The 18,248-nt window shown below is 37.1% G+C and overlaps 2 protein-coding genes across 11 annotated transcripts in view; one reads left to right on the top strand and one right to left on the bottom strand.

Moving 5' to 3' along the window:
- Tmem68 (transmembrane protein 68) overlaps positions 1 to 3,925 on the bottom strand; it is a 31,675-nt gene extending 27,750 nt beyond the window's left edge. For 2 of the 10 annotated variants that reach the window (XR_001229696.4, XM_021724871.3), the window contains exon 1: positions 3,745 to 3,885. The gene's annotated coding sequence lies outside the window, so the exon portion shown is untranslated. Of the gene's footprint in view, positions 1 to 3,365; positions 3,657 to 3,744 lie in introns of those variants that run through there. The other 8 variants (XM_005322918.5, XM_040294047.2, XM_040294051.2 and 5 more) reach the window with 8 other exon arrangements.
- Positions 3,891 to 18,248, top strand: part of Tgs1 (trimethylguanosine synthase 1) — a 39,210-nt gene continuing 24,852 nt past the window's right edge. The window contains exons 1-6 of the mRNA XM_005322919.5: positions 3,891 to 4,206; positions 10,088 to 10,152; positions 12,344 to 12,516; positions 13,193 to 14,006; positions 15,406 to 15,523; positions 17,057 to 17,143. Of these exons, the coding sequence (XP_005322976.1) occupies positions 4,103 to 4,206; positions 10,088 to 10,152; positions 12,344 to 12,516; positions 13,193 to 14,006; positions 15,406 to 15,523; positions 17,057 to 17,143 (1,361 nt within the window). The 5' untranslated portion in view covers positions 3,891 to 4,102. The remainder of the gene's footprint in view (positions 4,207 to 10,087; positions 10,153 to 12,343; positions 12,517 to 13,192; positions 14,007 to 15,405; positions 15,524 to 17,056; positions 17,144 to 18,248) is intronic.

The following is an 18,248-nucleotide window of genomic DNA, read 5'->3' as shown; positions in this document are numbered from 1 at the left end:
TATATCATATTCTAACCAATCCACCTAAAGAGCTGAATCACTATAATTATAATTCATCTGTGTTTGCACATTTGTAATGCAACATATCAAATTCAATACTTTCAAAAATGATAGGAGCTAGGGCTATAGCAGAGTGCTGCTTGCCTACCATGTACAAGGCAGTGAGTTAGAAACTCAGAAAAAAATGAAATTAAAAAAATACAGCAACAATAAAAAGAATGGAAATATTAAGTGTTGATGAAAATGTAGAGAAATCAGAAATTTCATACATTGCTGACTGGAATGTAAAATAGCATGGCTCAGTGGTAGAATGCCAGCCTCTCAAGTGTAAGGCACTAGGTTTGATCCTCAGCACCACATAAAAATAAATATAGTTTTAAAAATCAAACTTCTTGAGCACCAACAAGTGGAAAATTCCATACTTGACCTTATGTAAAAGGGCACAGTAAAAACGCAGGTGCATTTAAAATACTGTGTAAAATTACCTTAAGGCTATATGTATAATGTGTATGAAACCTAAGTTAATTTTGTATTCAGACTTTGGTACCATCAGCAAGATGTCTCATTATGTTCATACAAATTTCCAAAATCCAAAAAAATCCAAAATATAAAACACTTAGCATCAAGAATTTCAGATAAAGGAAACAACCTATATACTGTTTTTTTCCTATACATACATATCTATGATGAAATTGAGCACTTCTACCTTTTCATTTAAAGGAGTCATGTCACAGCTTCTCTTTAGCATATCCAAATTTCCAGTACACTATTGTATTCTGGGGGTCATTGTAAAGACAATTAGGGGTTATTTGAACACAATCATTGCACTATCACAACGTGTGTGTGTGTGTGTGTGTGTGTGTGTGGTACTGAAGATTGAACCCAGGAATGCTCTACCACCAAGCTATATCCCAGCCCTCTTTATTTTTCTATTTTGAGACAGGGCCTCCTTAAGTTGCTGAGGCCAGCCTAGAACTTGTAATCCTCCTGCCTCAGCCTCCAGAGAGTAGTTGGAATTATAGGTGTACACCATCACATGTGGATATAATACTGTGATTCTTAATCTCAGAACTGAGGCAGTACTTACTGAGTGACTAATGGACAGGTAGCATATACACTGGACAAAGGGATGATTCACATCCAAGAAGAATGGAGAAGAACAGCACAAGATTTCATTATGCTGCTCCTAACAGTATACAATTTAAAAATTTTAATTTGTTTATTTCAAGCATCTTCCACTTAATGTTTGTGGACTGGGGATGACCAAAGACCGAAACTGCAGAAAGTAAAACCATGGGAAAAGGGGAACTACAGTATCCCTCTTCTCCTTTTAATCACATCCTTACTTAGCATACATAATGAGCACAGAAAAGGGAAGACAAACAGAACAGGTAGGGCTCAAAGAAGGATTACATGGAAACCTACACAAAATCAAGTAGACTTTTAACAGTGCCACATATAAGAATCCCTTCCACAAATGGTCACCCAGTCCCAATTTTGATTTTAACATTTCTAAAAAAATTTAAAATTTTTTTTAAAAATCACACACAAGAGTGCCCCATTCCATATTCAAAACCATCCATAACTACTAAAAAGGTCTCTCATACTTATCTCACTTTTACGTAAGTCCATTAGACAACCTCTTAAACTTCAGAAGTTATATGAATGAAGCTATAGTTTATCTAATATTTCAGTCAAGATATCTGGCAAACCCAAACCTCTCCTGCCTCCTCTCCCTTTCCCTGGTGCTGGGGGTCAGACCCAGGGACACACTCTTGACAAGCACCAATCCTCTCTTTAAAATACATCAAAAATTTTTTTGAACTGATAAACTCAGTAAGGTGGCAGGACATAAAATCAACACACTAAAGTCAATTGCTTTTTTTAAATAATACACTAAAAATAAAACTACTGAGAAAAAAATCAATTCCATTCACAATAATTACAATAACAAAACAAAACCTAGGAATAAATTTAACCAAGGAAGTGAATAATCTCTACAATAAAAATTAAAAAACAATTATGAAAGAAATTAAAGAGGATGCAAAACATGGAAAGACATGCCCTCTTCATGGGTGGAAAGAACAGTGTTAATATGTCCATTCTGCCCAAAATGATCATCAGATTCAAAGCAATCCCTACCAAAATATCAATGGCATTCTTCACAGAACTAGAAAAAAACAATCCCAAAACTCATATGGAACCAAAAAACTTACAACAGCTAAAGCATTTCTAAGCAAGAACAACTAAACCAAAATAATGAATGCTGGCAGGGATGCAGAGAAAGGAGAACTCTCATACACTGTTAGCTGTAATGTAAGTTAGCTTAGCCATTATGGAAAATATTATTAGAGGCGCCTCAAAAATCTAGAAATAGAATTATGATTCAACAGACCCACTACTGAGTATATATCCAAAAGAAGTGAAATCAGTATGTAGAAGAGTCAGTCACCTGCACTCCATGATTAACTGCAGCACTGTTCACTATAGCTAAGATATGGAATCAACCTAGATGTCCATCAAAAAATGAGTGGACAAAAATATTGTGGCATATCTACACACAATTCGTCATAAAAAAAAAAGAATGAAATTCTGTTATTTGCAGCAACGTGGAGGAAATTGGAGGACATTATGTTCAGTGAACTATTAGGCAGAGAAAGGTAAATGCTAGATGTTTTCACATGTGTATACTAAAAAAATGCTACTTCTTTGGCCTTCTTAAATGGCAAAATTCGGCATATCTCTGCCCTCAAAGTGTGGCAACAGTTAAGGATGCAGGAATAAACATTTCCTTTGAAAACTAGTCTTCTATTTCCACCCACTCACAAGAGTAACCGAAATACTAATAACCATTTCAAATGTCTGAATTTTAACTAGTTCATACATAGTTCTAAAGAAGCACCAATATCATTTTGGCATTCATAACCCGAAAAATCAACTTTCAAGCTTGAACTTTCTTCTTCGAAAGGTGGCTGCCTAGGAAGTCTCAAGGAACACTACACTCAACTTTTTCTTTTTTTCAAAGTCAAGAGTACTGTTCCAGTTTCTTATTAAGATATTTAGCAGCTTTGAAGGCTGAGACCTGCTTAACAGGCTTACAAACCCCAGTGACTACGTGCATGGCGTCCATAAGGTCTGGCCAGACTCATATTAAAAAGCCTGATATACATGGCTTCATTTAGTCCTTCAAGCTGACCATCAGGTAGTTACTGTTGCTAGTCCCCATTTTCAACATGAAGTTCAGAAAGGTTAAGGCACGTTCCAGGTCACACGGGCAGTAAAGGGGCATAAACCAAGGTTCCAAGCCTGCTTCGGGACGCGAACACTCCTGACCAGCACCCACGCGGCCTGCAGTCGCCACATACTTTCCTCTACCTTTCATACACAGGAGGTTCGGTCAGGCTTCCCGGATCAGGGAAGTCACCCGGCAAGCTAAGAAGATCTCTAATGAGGCTCAAGACACCTCGCCCAGCCACCGAAATTTGGACGAAACGCGCTGAATCGGAGGTTTTCGAGAGCAAGACGGGGGACACGGACTGACAGTGACCCTACAGGACCTCTCCTTCCGGTCAGCCAGGGGCCCGAGCCGAACACCCAACAAGGCGGAAAGCCGAGCGCGCCGATGGGGCTTTCCGGAGAGGCCCGGGGAGACCCGACGCACGCCCTTTGCCGCTTCCAGCCGCGCGCTACAGACGCGACGCCGGGCTGGAGGAGCCTGGAGAAGTCAAAGGGGGACCGACGCACCTAAGACAGTGAAAGATAAGGGCAACTCGCCTTCACCTTCCAGCGGCAGAAGGAACTCAGTGGCTTAACTGCGAAGTGAGACGGGCAGATTCGCAGAGCAGGTTTCCCATAAGCAATCAGTAAAGAGGAAGCCCGGGCCGAGTTAGGTGTGACACCGCCTTCGCCCCGCCCTTTCCTGTGGCCGCCCGGAGCAACTTCCTGTGGCGGCTCCTCCGCTAGCTCTAGGCTGCTCCAACCCGGGGCCGGTTCCTAGCTTCTCAACCCCGAGCGGACTCGGGAGGCCTCCTTTTGTTCTCCGGTAACGAACCAGAAGCCTAGTCCGAGTGTCGTGCGTCAGGAAGACCCTTGAAGGGACAAAATGTGCTGCGAGAAATGGAACCACGTGGCCGAAATGTTTCTCTTCCTTGACGAGCGGGAGGAGGACTGTAAGATCCATTGCCTCTGCTCCCGGGCTTTTGTGGAGTAAGTAGAAACTGATCTCTCTTCATTTCTGGCACTATCGTTGCCCAGTAATGTCAGCGTGGCAAATACACTTGTAATGGTTCCCTATAAACAGATTTTTCGACCCTGCAACAGGGCGGTGTTGAAGAGAAACAAAACCCGGGAGAGGTAACGGAGTGGTCGCCTACAGCGAGTATTAGGTGAACGACTGAGGCTGACCTCGTAGGCTGGTAGGGGGAAGCGTGGTAGTTTAAACATATCACTTCCTGTTTACAGATTGAGAGGGCACTTTAAAGTTGGGAGAAAGGGAAATGTAAAACGAAATTCCTCATGAATGTGAAGGTTTAAAGTTGAATAGCCTGGTTTTGGTTAGCATCTCTTTTCAAACATTAAAATCTGTTCAAATGCGTGTACTTGGAAAGTCTAGCTGTTTGAGGTCAAAGGCTTAACTATTTTTACAACTGTTTTGGAGATAGCTGTGTTTGGGGAAAATATTGAAGGTAAAAATTGCAAGAAAAGTAGAGTGAAGGGGGTGCAAATTGTAATCTAGAGACTGTTTTCTTTATAGGTAGGCTAAGCCATTTATAAAGATTTTTTCATTTCTGAAACGGGTATAGTTACCCTAATATTGCATTCTGCCGTTTGTATTAAAATCCCCATTGGAGCCGGGCGGGGTGACGCACGCAGGTAATCCCAGCTGCTTGGGAGGCTGAGGTAGGAGAATTGTGAGTTCAAAGCCAGCCTCAGCAAAAGCGAGTAGATAAGCAACTCAGTGAGACCCTGTCCTAAATGAAAAATACAAAAAAGGGCTGGGGATGTGCCTCTGAGTTCAATCCCCAGTACACACCAAAAAAAAAAAAATCGTCATTGGAAGTGACTTTCAGGTGATAGATTATAAAAGTAGTTTAATGTAGGAGAATTTAAGTTAGAAGAAATTATCTTTCATTGTGTGTTTTTGTGAAGTAATCTGAAAATTAAACCCAAAAAAGTAAACTCATAGTTATGAGTGCCATGAGAGAGAAGTATTTGATTCTTCACTGATAACCTAACTTTTCTCCAAGGGTCACAGAGGTTTTGGGGGAAAAGTAAGATTTCTTATTGGTTGACTGCTGTATCTAGTTTATGTTAATTAAGATAAGCTGTGTGAAATGTATAAATACCTCTGTTGTCCTACAATAAAAGGAGGCTCCCACTCCTGCTGTATCAATCTACACAAGTTGTTCGTCACACACACCCCCCCCCCAGTTATTTTGCTGCAGCTGCGACACATAAGGATGGGTTGTATAAGGAGTTGGATATGTTAGTTTGGAGCCTTGGAGAATTCTGTGCTGGTCCTAAAAAGCCATTAGTTTCAGGGGTAGGGGATTCCATCCTGGAGGAATTCCAACATTTTTTTAAAATGAAAAGAAACCTGATGGATTAACTGAGAAACAGCAAGCCTAAGTATACTGCCATCAAGTGTTTCAGTGAAGGAGTAATTAACATTTGAAAACTTAAAATAACAAGCAAAATGAGAATCCACTAGAACCATTGCACTATCTGTGTGACTCACACCATGTACAACCAGAGGAATGAGGAGTTATGCTCCATTTGTGTACAGTGTGTCAGTTGCGTTCTGCCATCATATATAAAATTAAAATATATTAATAATTTTTTAAAAGTATGATGAGAATTGGTAACTGCTTAGTCAGAGTAGAACAGTGTCTTAATGGGGTTCCTACAACCCACGTCAGGCCTCCTATTTTATAATTCAAGTCAAAAGTTAAGATTTACTTAGCTCTTACATGTACCACGTCCAGAAGTTTATTCATGCCGAATCTTTAAGCACTGTGGATTGGATTACACTGACCAACCTCTAGATTGCTTTGTAGAGAGTACTTAACAGGTATAATGGGAAATTCTTTAGATACTAGGCGTCAGAAATATATTATTTCCAGAGATGAAGACCCTTTGAGATACTTGAAAGTTGTCAAAGGTAGAAAAAATAGTTTTCACATTTTAAGAGTTAGCATTGTCTTACTACTGCTCTTTCTGCCTCAGATTATGTGTTGCCTTGGAATATACTAGTAATAATCTTGGAGTACTGTTTCACCTCTCACAAAGAAGTATTTCTTCTGCTTCCACTGGACTTGAAGACCTTTTAAGCTAGGCTTACAGCCTAGCTCTGTGGGTGGGACCAAGGAGTTCATCAGAAAAGAGTACCTGGTTGTGTGTTAGAGATGTAGGCCAAGAAAGAAGAATCAGTCTATAGTCTGTGCCAGCCAATATTGTATGCTTATTAATGTCGAGAGAGGGAATATAAGTTTTAAAATATTTTTAAAAGTTTAAAAATATTTTTCATATCATACCTCTAGAAAACAATGGATGACTGGATTTGAATTTCTGCCTCGCTTTTTCAAAATAGGTAAAGAGAACTTTTAAAAAAAAAAATTAGCTCTGTTACTGCTCAAATTCTAGCCCTATAGAACAAAAAGAATTTAGAGATAGGATCTTGGAGGATCTTAGAATTGTTTCCAATAGTCATTGAGAAGTCTATAGGAATGGAAACATGCTGGGAGTTCAGGGACTTTTTAAGAGAGGCAAGAGGTTCATTTTAGTATTTAAAATCAATATGTTTGATTGCTGAAGGAGATTTAAAATATATTATTAAAAAAGTTCATTACCATATAGCAGAAAACAGCCATTACCATAGGTACCATATGTCTTTTCAGTGCTTAACAGCTGTTTCTCATACAAAATTATTGCAATATATCACCTCAAAGGCAGGAAATATGAAATAATATTGTAACAACATTTTATTTTCTAGCAGTACCATATCAACAATGTTTTATGGACACTAAATTTTCTATTTAGTGTACACAGTCAAGTTTCTATGTATCATCTGTAGGAGGAAGATGTAATTGGATTATTATGGAGCTCTTGATCATTACAGTATCTTTGTAGCAACAATTTTTAAACTAACCTTGTCATTGGGTATAGTGGTGCACATCTGTAATCCCAGCAACTTGGGAGGCTAAAGCAGGAGGATTGCAAGTTCAAGGATCTTGGAGGATCTTAGAATTGCAACTTAGGCCCTAAGGAACTTAGTGAGATCCTATCTCAAAAAATAAAAGAGCTGAGGATGTAGCTCAGTGGCAAAGCATCCCTGGTTTTAATCCCCAGTACCAAAAAATAAATAAACTAACTTGTATTAAAATATGAAAGTGCAAAATATCTATACTATGTCTGCAACTATAAAATTTTTGCTTATTTAAAAAGTTTAGCATAAAAGAGAAAAATGCTGAAGTGGTGAGGGCGTCGATTTTTGTTATGAAATTGCTTGTGCTACTAGTAAACAAAAGCTATGTATATCTATGTAAATGCATATTATGTTCTTCTAACCTTTGAAGAACAAGTCAGAGAAGTCATTCTGAGTATTCCATTAAGTATGTTCCCAAAACAAAGGTATTCTCCTATATAACCACTATGGATTCAAATTTCCCCAGCTTTCCCAATAGTATGTCTCTCCTTTCTGATCTAGGATCCCATGTAGGAACCTGTAGTATTTACTTAATGTGTCTTACCTGAAAAAATCCCTTCCTCTTTTGGAAACTACATCCTAAGTTTCGTATTTTCCTTTTCATGTCCTCAACAATTATAAAAGTTTGTGACCTTACATCCTATAGGTTGACTTTACTTAACCTGGGGCTATCTGACTGTGTCATCAGGAACACAGGTCTTGCCTCAGCAGGAATTCCAGAAAAATGATATGCTTAGCTCTGTATGGCTTCAGGAGGCACTTTGGAAACCATATCTCTAGGGGTGATATGGTTCCCAGTTTTTTCTACTGTAAATTCAAAATGGTACCCTTTGTATTAATCAGTATTTGGGGGGGCATATTCCAATATGTAATTGGAATTAATAATGTAATTCCAATTTACACCAGTGTCCTGTTCCTCAAGTCTTTTCCTTGATCAATAACTTCCACTTCAGTCAGCTACCTCTATGAAGGTTGGCAAAGAATGATTCTTGCTTCATTTTGTCTTCATTTATTAGCTTTCTATAAGGAGTTCTTTTCCTTCTCTCCTTATATATTTATATTAATATCGACTCTTGGTTTATTTTATTAATAGGCTGTATTCCATTACTGTCATTATTTTGTTGCTCATATTATCTTTGATTTTGCCAGTGGGGAATCCTTTTGAAGTGGTTCATGTGTCCTTTTGGTGTGTCTCTGCCATTCTTTGAGTAGCTTCTGACACAAGATGACCCAGACTTACCTTTCACAGTCCATAGAATTGCCATTTTTCCAGTCCACCTTGGTTAAAACCTGAAAGCTGGGTGCTTTTCGCACTTGTTGCTCCTATGCTCTCTCAGAAGACAGTTAAGCAATAAATAAAACTACATGTGTGCACACATACATAACACATTTTAAATTATATTTTTAGCTGGGTGTGGTGGCACATGCCTATAATCTCAACAATTCAGGAGACTGAGGCAGGAAGATCACAAGTTTGAAACCAGCCTCAGCAACTGAGAGTAAACCCATCTCAAAAAAGGGCTGAAATGTAGCTCAGTGGTAGAGAACACCTGGGTTCAATCCCTGGTACCCTCCCTCTCTAAAATATGTTTATATGTGTGCATATAAACCTAAATAACATTAGTTTTTAACAGTACTTCCAATATTGGCCCAACACCTTAGATTTTTCTAGCTTTCCTCGTTTCTAGATGATTGTTTTGAGCCCACCATGTGCTTGATTAACCATCTTCAACAAGAAGAATCTGGGCTAACCATCCATTTGAGTACAATACATTGGATTTGTACAGAATCTGAGTACAGAACAGTGGATTTCGCAGTCTTGGCTATCAATACATTGTCTCAAATATTTACTTATATGCTCATTGAAATCAGTCTGGCAGCCTTACTGGCCCTATGCTTCACCTGACACCCCATATCTTTGGGAGCTCTCAAGTACACCCACCCCTAATTCTCTGTGTGCAGCTCCCATCCCCTATTTCACCCCAGTACTTGTTCTTGATGGACTTGAGGACCTGCTGCTAAACACATTTTCACTTGCCTATTCATTGTCCTGTGAGTCATCATCAATTTTATGTTTAATAAAGTATCTCCCCAAAAGAAACAGGAAGATATGAAAATAAATCTACTACACAACAATTTATTGTAGGTCCATTAGAAAAGTAGTGTTAGCTATAACCACCAGTAGGCCTTATGGTAGCAGTTAAAATGAAAGTAGATATGCGAAGAAAAGTTTAATAAGAACTTCATTGTTTGCTAGTCCCCAAAACAACCTTTGCTCTGATCATGAATACCTTGTCTACTAAACAAGGGATAGTCCATTTGCAAGCGGACTAGATAGAGTCTGCCTCTGAATTATATAATGTGTGTAAGCTAAATCATTGTCCTATTATTTTATACTCAATTCTTAACAGCAAAATTTAGAGAACACTACATTGTTTATAAATCATAAAGAGGATCAGATTCTTCCCTTAATATCTAGGAGAAATACCACATAATTTTTATAATTAGTAGTTATAAATGCTGCCATGTGTCAGAAACTATGTTAAGTATTTTGTATATACTATTAATCTCTCTTTTTTTTAAGAGAGAGATAATTTTTTTAATATTTATTTTTTAGTTTTCGGTGGGCACAACATCTTTATTTTACTTTTATGTGGTTCTGAAGATCGAACCCAGCGCCCCGTCCATGCCAGGCGAGCACACTACTGCTTGAGCCACATCCCCAGCCCATACTATTAATCTTTACAACTGTATGGTAAATTTATATTTAACTGTTTTGTAGGTGAGGAAAATGTGTTAGCATTTTGCTTTTCTGTTCTTTAATCTTTTTATGAATTAATAGTTCTATTTATTTTAATATGGACTACTTAATTTGTTTCACAGGGATCGAAAATTATGCAACTTGGGATTAAAAGGCTACTATGTCAGAGGCAGTGGCAACAATGCAGGTAATGTAGTATAAAATTGTATGCCCTTATTTTGCTAAAATTGACCCTAATGTTGTATTAATTTGTGTACAGTTTGTTAATGTAAATTTGCTAACTTTAAATATGAAAAGTAGCAAATAATCTTATAATTAGTCCTTTCATATATACATATATTATATAATTTCATATATATTATGAATATTATGTATCTACATGCATACATGGTTCTAGAATCTTCATCAAAGCAGATACTTTATTTTTCTATACCTCCTTTATGGACTTGATGCGCCCTTTTTTACCCTGTGCAGCATTCCTTCCTGAGTTGTTGGCATTAGATAAGAGCAGTCTGGAATTTGAAACTTTGAAAAATAGAGAATGTGTAGTTTCTTAGTTTCTTTATTAAAATTTATTTTGTGGACCAGCAATTCATGATAGATTCCAAATAACTAGCCATAGTCTTTACTTGAAGTAAAGAGGCCGCCCCTTATCTGGTTTAACTTTTCCAAATAACATAAAATTTGGTCTATACCTTGAGTCTGTCTTAGACTTTCCTACTCCATTGGCCCTTCCATGTAGATATTTCATGTTTCTAGATATAGATTAAAACTGCAGCATGGAGTTAGAAGCCAGAGCCAGATTAAGTACATTCTGTCATAGTTATCTTTGAAAATCCTTTAACTCTCATAGTGGCACCTAACTTTTGTTTTTTATTTAGCAGTATTAGAAATTTAACACAGGGGTGTTCTACTTCTGAGCCAGATCCCCAACTCTGTTTTGTTTTTAGACAGTGTCTTACTTAGTTGGCCAGGCTGGCCTTGAACTTGTGGTCCTCCTGCTGCAACCTAAGTCACTGGAGTTATAAGCATGTGTTACCACATTCAGTTTAACCTCATAATGATGGAATAAGACACTGTTTCTTCAATCACATACTAAAAGAAATGTGTGGTTTGAGTTTCAGGGCTATGCTGGACAAATAAGGTTTCTGTGAATAGTAGGTTACTACTGAATGTAAGATGCATACCAAGAGAGATAACACTTAGCTGATTCGTTTTGCTTTCTGTGCTTTCATAAGTTCACTGAGTAAAATAATAAATGGAGTCTTTCATTATTAAGATAAGTACCTTTTTCCACTTTTAGGAAGCTGTGTGAGTAGAATTTGCAAACATAGATTTCCCTTTTATCAGTATCCTGTGTTTATTATGTAAGATTCACTAATGTGTTACTTGAGATCATCAAGCTGGAGTACAGTTCAACGCTAATTGAACTAACATATAAAGTAATCTTTATCTTTCATTTTAAATAGCTAATAGAGCACTTGAATGACGTTTTTGTAATTAGTGGTATAATCTATTAAATAGCCACATTAGGAAAGGTAAAAATATATATATAATAGCTTTTCTTTAAGAGCTAAACTAAGGAGCTTGAAAAAATTCTAGTTTTGTGGATTCAGACTTTTAGCAGATCCTTTCATGAAATCAACTCTTGCACACAATCCCAGGACCTAAATCCCTGCTGTATTGAAGTGTCCCAGGAGCCTAAAGAAAACATACTTCTCACCTTCTCACCTCTCTGGTTAACAGCTTCTAACATAACTCAACAAATCATGAGTTTAAATTTTCTGATCTTGTTCAGTAATTTTGCAGATAACAAATATGAATATGTAAGTACTTTCTTCACAGTTATATTTCCCTGGGCCCTCTTCTTTTTTTTTTTTTTTAATTTTATTTCTCAGAACTGGGGATTGAATCACAGGCCTCCAGCATACCAGGTAACACACTATACTACTAAGATTCATCCCCAGCCCCTATGAAATTGGTTCTTGATTTTTCATTAACTGTTTTTGGTACTAGTCAATATTTTCATCAATTCTTTTCATTTTTATAAAACATCTTAATACTTTGAGCAAGTCATATGATTATTAAGGATGTAGTGTTCTTTGAAATGAGGAAAACTTGCCTCTAAATGTACTCTAAAACTAACAAATGGCTGGGTACAGTGGCACACACCTGTGATTCTAGCAGCTCAGGAGGCTGAAGCAGGAAGATCATGAGTTCAGAGCCAGCCTAAGCAACTTAGTGGGGTTCTAAAGCAACTCAGCGAGATCCAAAGGCTGGGGATGTGGCTCACTGGTTAAGCACGACTGGGTTCATTCCCTGGTACAAAAACAACAACAACCAAAAAAAACTAAGAAAGGCTGTCTTGCTGTCTATAGGAGACCAAGCTACAGAAGAGGAGGAAGATGGTCATTCCCATGGCACTGCAGAATTGCATGACAGCAAAGACATAGGCCTAGATGAAAGTGAACTTGATTCTGAGGCTGAACTCATGAGAAGTATGGGATTGCCACTTCAGTTTGGTGGAATGTCTACACATAAGAGTTTTGAGGTAATGTACTTCTATTATTTCTGCTTTTTTACTTTTTTCATAAAATAGCACAAGATATTTTTTTAAATCCCAAATCAAATGCATTCATAGAGCATTCGGGGGGTGGGGGGGCTGGGGGGTTCTGGGAATTAAAGTGGTAGAGCAGGGGTGCTCTACCACTCAGCTATATCCCTTGCTCCTTTTACATCCCTAAGTTGCCAATGCTGGCCTCCATCTTATGATTGTCTTTACCTCAGCTTCCAGAGTCTCTGGGATTACAGGCATGTGCCACTGTACATGACTCCCTCTTTTTAAATGTATAGATTTTTAAGCTAACCAAAACTACAAATTGTGTTATGTCTCTTTTGTGACTTTTCCTTCTCTTGGGAACTTATTTTTTTATTTGTGGTATTGAGAGTTGAACTACATCCCCAGCCCTTTTTTATTTTATTTTGAGACCAGATCTCATTAATTGCCCAGATGGGCCTTGAACTCCGATTCTCCTGCCTCAGCCTCCCAAGTAACTGGGATTACAAGAATGTTCCATGCACCCAGCTCTTGGGAACTTAGGAGGAGGGGTCAGTTGTTTATGTGTTTAAAAGCCCAAGGTGAGAATGTCAAAATAGATTTGGGTTCTGCCTTCTTTTATAACTTATGAACAGCATTTTATATTCAAGTTATTATTTATCTGATGTAGATGTCTATGAATACAAAAAATAAAGTTAAAGTAAAAAAGAAGAAGAGGAAACATCAAAAGAAGTACTTGGATGAAATTATGCAAGAGTCTTGGAGAAAAGAATATGAAGAAGATGACCATTTGGTTTCAGATGACCCATCTTCAGTTGAACAGTATGAGAACACTAGAACATGTGAACTTCAAAATAAAAGGAATATTGAAACAGAAAAACTTTCTGTTGAAAATACATCATCTCCAAAATTTGAAATTACAGAGAATTGGGAAAGGTATTGGAATAAATATGGAGGAGAACTGTTATGGCAAAGCTGGCAAGAAAAACATCCAGATCAAATACTATCTGCTGAACCTTGGAACTTTCCTGATACAAAGGAAAAATGGGAACAACATTACAGTGAACTTTATTGGTATTATTTGGAGCAATTTCAGTATTGGGAAGCTCAAGGTTGGACTTTTGATGCTTCACAAAGCTGTGATACAAATACCATTGCATCTACAACAGAAATTGTCAAGAAAGATGAAAATATTGTGAAAGTGGACTTAATATCTTTTCCATCTTCACCTATCACAGTTGATAAAAAAAGCTCTGATTCAAGTGATAAGGATCATGATGAAATACTTGATGGAATTAGTAATATAACTCTGAGTTCGGAGGAAGTAGAACTCAGCCAGTTACATTCCTCTGTAAGTTGTGATGGACAGCTAAGTGAAGTTAGTGGGAGAGAGTGTCCTGCTTCTGGTCAAAGTGAGCCATGTGATGGAGGAACCAAGAAAAGCAACTTATCTGGGAATGGAAGTGCAAATCAACTAGCTCAGGGTAAGATTAGCCAAATTTATTCTGCTAAGCAATAGTTAGCAAAATGAATCAACGTTATGTGAAGCAAAAGGATTTGACCTTACATTTAACATTTGTGTTTGCTTTGCTTATCTCAGATTGCTGATCTAGTTGAATTTTTTTGAAAAACTGTGTTTTCTTTTCTCTGTATTCTTAACAATGGAACTTACCTTAGTATAATATTCTCATTCCTTCCTCTTTTGGTGTTATTTTCATTCTTTTTTTATCTGGTGGTATTTTATTTACACTCTTGATGTGTTTCTATACTTATTTTGACCATAGTTTATAATGCGCATATTGGTCAATGTGTTGGCTTTTATATTACTGTCTTGTATTAATTCCTTTAATTTTTTTTAACCTATCTTCCTACTCTTTTTTCTTTTTCCAGATACAATACACCTTCCCACAAGGTTTGCTTTATATTGCTTGTTCCTTAGTTAAGTGCACAGGTTGGCTATTTCTGTAATATGCTCCAGTGTTTCTGCCATCAGAATCAATTTAATGACTTCAGATTTTGGTTTGTTTTCGACCTTCATTAAGATCAAAATATAAGGACTGAGGTTGTAGCTCAGTAGTGGAGCACTCACCATATAAAGATAATAAATAAAGGCATTGTGTCCATCTACAACTAAAAAGATCAGAATATAATTTGTATGTTAAAAAGATCAAAATATAAGATGTATGTTAAATTTCTGTGTAAGTGCAGTTGGTATTTTCTTTATGTATTCTAAGTCTGACCCCAGTCAGAGCTTCCCACTGCCTGCCTTGCAAGTTTCCCCTTCTAATCTCACCCAATCTGATGGAATTTATAGGACAATGATAGATATGTCTCAGATCCACCTCAGTTAAGGATATTGTTTTTAAAAGTATACTCATCTTAGTTACTTACATTGTCAATTTAAGAGCTACATTAAAGAAAATTATATTTACTTTGTAATGGAAGAATTTCCTTTTAATTATTGTGATCATGCTGTCTTTAGAGTCATTTCAATTAATGTTTCTTAATAATGTGATTGCCAAGAACTACCACAATGTTAACTTTGTAGATTAATTTGTATATTAGTAAGTAGTTACAGTTAACACATTACTATTTGATATAAACATAGGAAACCACTAGTATGCACATATGTAGTCCATATTGACCAAAACATTGTTATGTAGCACATGACTATATAGTTAGAACATAGAAGCTTATACCTACCTTTTTTCCCCCCTTGGATTCTGCATGTAGACACACTGATACATGTATCCTGCCACTTTGCTGATGCAGCTCTGTAGTTCATTGCAGGAAAGGCACCAAAATATTTTGATTGCCTTTGTAAATGGCAAAAAAGTTGCCAAACCAAGGAGAAAATCTGCTTTAATATCTCTGCCTCTTTAGAGCCACAGGAAAGTTCCGGAGCAAACACAAGCAAAGACAGGCTGCAAGCCAGTGGGACTGATGGAGATGAGAGTGAAGAAGATCCACCTGAGCATAAGTCCAGCAAACTCAAGAGGAGGTAAGTTGTATATTACCTCTGTCTCTGAAATGTGTTAGCATAAGCATTTGTGTCTATGAGTGAGTGCAAGCAGGATCTAATGGTAAGATACTATGGTTTTAGATCCATGGTCAAATCCCAACTCTGCTACAAACTAAATACATTTCTTAATTTCTCATCTGAGATGGGAGTGGTGCCTTTTTTGTGAGCTTATTAGGTAGACTGGAGCTAGCCTGCAGTATATATGACCCTTGATTAATTAATTAATCCATCACTGGATTATAACCTTTAGCTAATAACTGTATATTCCCCTCAGCAGTTCTAATTTTTCTCAAAAGTCTGGGTATATATAATCCCAGAATTTTATTGCTGAAATGGACCTCAATCTAACGGCATCATTTAATGTGAATAGTAATAGTGAAACAAAGAAAAGTACTCTGTTCAATGTAACCATGGCCACTCTAAAAGTAGAGCCAGGACCAACTCTGCCCAAGGCAATAACAAGTAATGTAAGGTATAATATAGAGTGGAATGGGGTAAATGTTACTGCTGTGTAGATAATAAGGAAAGGATGAATCATTGCAGAATTTGAACTTCAGCTGGAAATACTTCATTTTTCCTATAGGTTATGAGGTGCTTCGTATGAGACTTTTGTGCCCTGTATAGCATCTACAAAAACAGTAAGCAAGCTTTGGAGGCTTAGTACCTTAGTACTGAGAAGCATGCCTCTACTGTATTCCCTCTGCATGGTAGACATTGCTTATTAATTCTCCATTAGTTCCTTCAAATTTCTGGAGGCAGAGACCATACATTTTCTTAAATTTCTGGGACCCAGTAACTACTCAATAGAATATTCATTGAGCTTAATTGGAAGGACAAATTTTATAAGGATGATTTCTTACCATGTTCACTTGGAACTTTGGCCCAGTTAGGGCCAAAATAAAAATATGAATCAGGGATACTTAATATCACTTATATTACAAATCTTCTTATTTTTTTTTTAATTGTTTTTTAGTTGTAGATGGACACAATACTTTTATTTATTGTTTTAATGTGCTAAAGATCGAACCCAGAATCTCACACATACTAAGCAGGTGCTCTACAACTGAGCCACAACCCTAGCCCAGTTCCATCCTTCTTAATGACATTTTTTCTCTCACAATTTTTTTTGGTCAGATCAATAGTTCTCAAATTTTTTTCTTACTTGTTTTTAAGGAGAACCTCTAGAGAAATCAACTATAGGAGATTAATTTCAGGCTGTAGCTTTTACTGGTGTTTTTTCCTAAAGGAAAATGAAGAGACCTATATTTGTACCATGTTTAGGAATAAAGGTGATTATTTGACATGGTTTAAGATTTGTGTGTTTCTTACTATGTTTCAAACACTTCTGGGTCAGGTCATTTGGAAAATCTAGATTAAGGTATTGTTTCTCTGGGATTTTTGAACTATGGTTGATTATTGATACTTCCCTAAACTGGTGAACTCTGAAGGGGGAAGTATAATGACTTGTAACTATTTACCTTTTTCTTTTTTTTCCCTTTTTTTTTTATTCAGCCATGAACTGGACATTGATGAAAACCCAGATGCAGACCTTAATGACAATGATTCCTTTCTGGGATTCAAGCGTGGCTCAGGACAAAAGTAATTATTCATAATTATTCCCCCTCTTCCAGGAATCCTAACCACTTCAACTGTTTTAAAACTCTTTATTAGTCTTATAGATGATAAATAATACTATATTTGATAACATTGGAAAACACTAACTTTTCTTATTAATAAGAATTGCAGTAGAGATATCACTGTACCTTTGATGTAGTCACTGTGTTAATTCAATTGCTCTTCCAGTGTTGTTACATTTCATAGATGAAATGTGCAGTTTAAAGGTGTTTTTTTGTTTTGTTTTGGGTGGATACTGGTGATTAAACTTAGGGACACTAGACCGTTGAGCCACATCCCCAGCCCTGTTTTTGTATTTTATTTAGACAGGGTTCTTGCTGAGTTGCTCAGTGTTTGGCTTTTGCTGAGGCTGGCTTTGAACTCAGGATTCTCCTGCCTCAGCCTCTGGAGCCGCTGGATTACAGGCATGTGCCACCACACCCTGCTCCTAAAGGTTTTGACTTGGCCAAGATCACATCATTTACTGGAGGAAGATTTAAGCCCAGCTCTTGTAACTTCAAGCATGGTTTTCACCTATTTATATAGTATTTATATAGATACTATTTATATAGTATTAATATAATTTTAATACTATATAAATAGTATCTCACCTATCTACTCCACTGTACATCTGGCGACCTAGCAAACATGGCATGAAAAATTCATTTCTACATTAACCTTTTTTCTTATTATAAAAATAGTAAAACTCAAGGCTCGGTATTGCAGGTGTTCCATGTCTGTAATCCTAGCTGCTCGGGAGGCTATGGCAGGAGAATCACACTTTCAAAGCCAGCCTCACAGCCTCAGCAACTTAGTGAGTCCCTAAACCACTCAGTAAACCCTGTCTCTAAAAAAAAATACAAAACAGGGCTGGAGATGTGGCTCAGTGGTTAAGTGCCCTTGAGTTCAATTCCTGTACCAAAAAAAAAGTAAAAAGTTAAAGTCTTTTTTTTTTCCCCCCCAAATCGTTCCCAGAGGTAGGCAGAGTTTGGCATATCTCCTTCCAAATTTACTTGTGTATGGTTTTATGCCTAACTACATGTTACTTCCCTTTTTATAAAACACAAAAGTAAGACCATACTAATCATAC

Source organism: Ictidomys tridecemlineatus, chromosome 7, assembly GCF_052094955.1.
Source record: "Ictidomys tridecemlineatus isolate mIctTri1 chromosome 7, mIctTri1.hap1, whole genome shotgun sequence".
Classification (NCBI taxonomy): domain Eukaryota; kingdom Metazoa; phylum Chordata; class Mammalia; order Rodentia; family Sciuridae; genus Ictidomys; species Ictidomys tridecemlineatus.
This window is presented reverse-complemented; position numbering and strand designations above follow the sequence as displayed.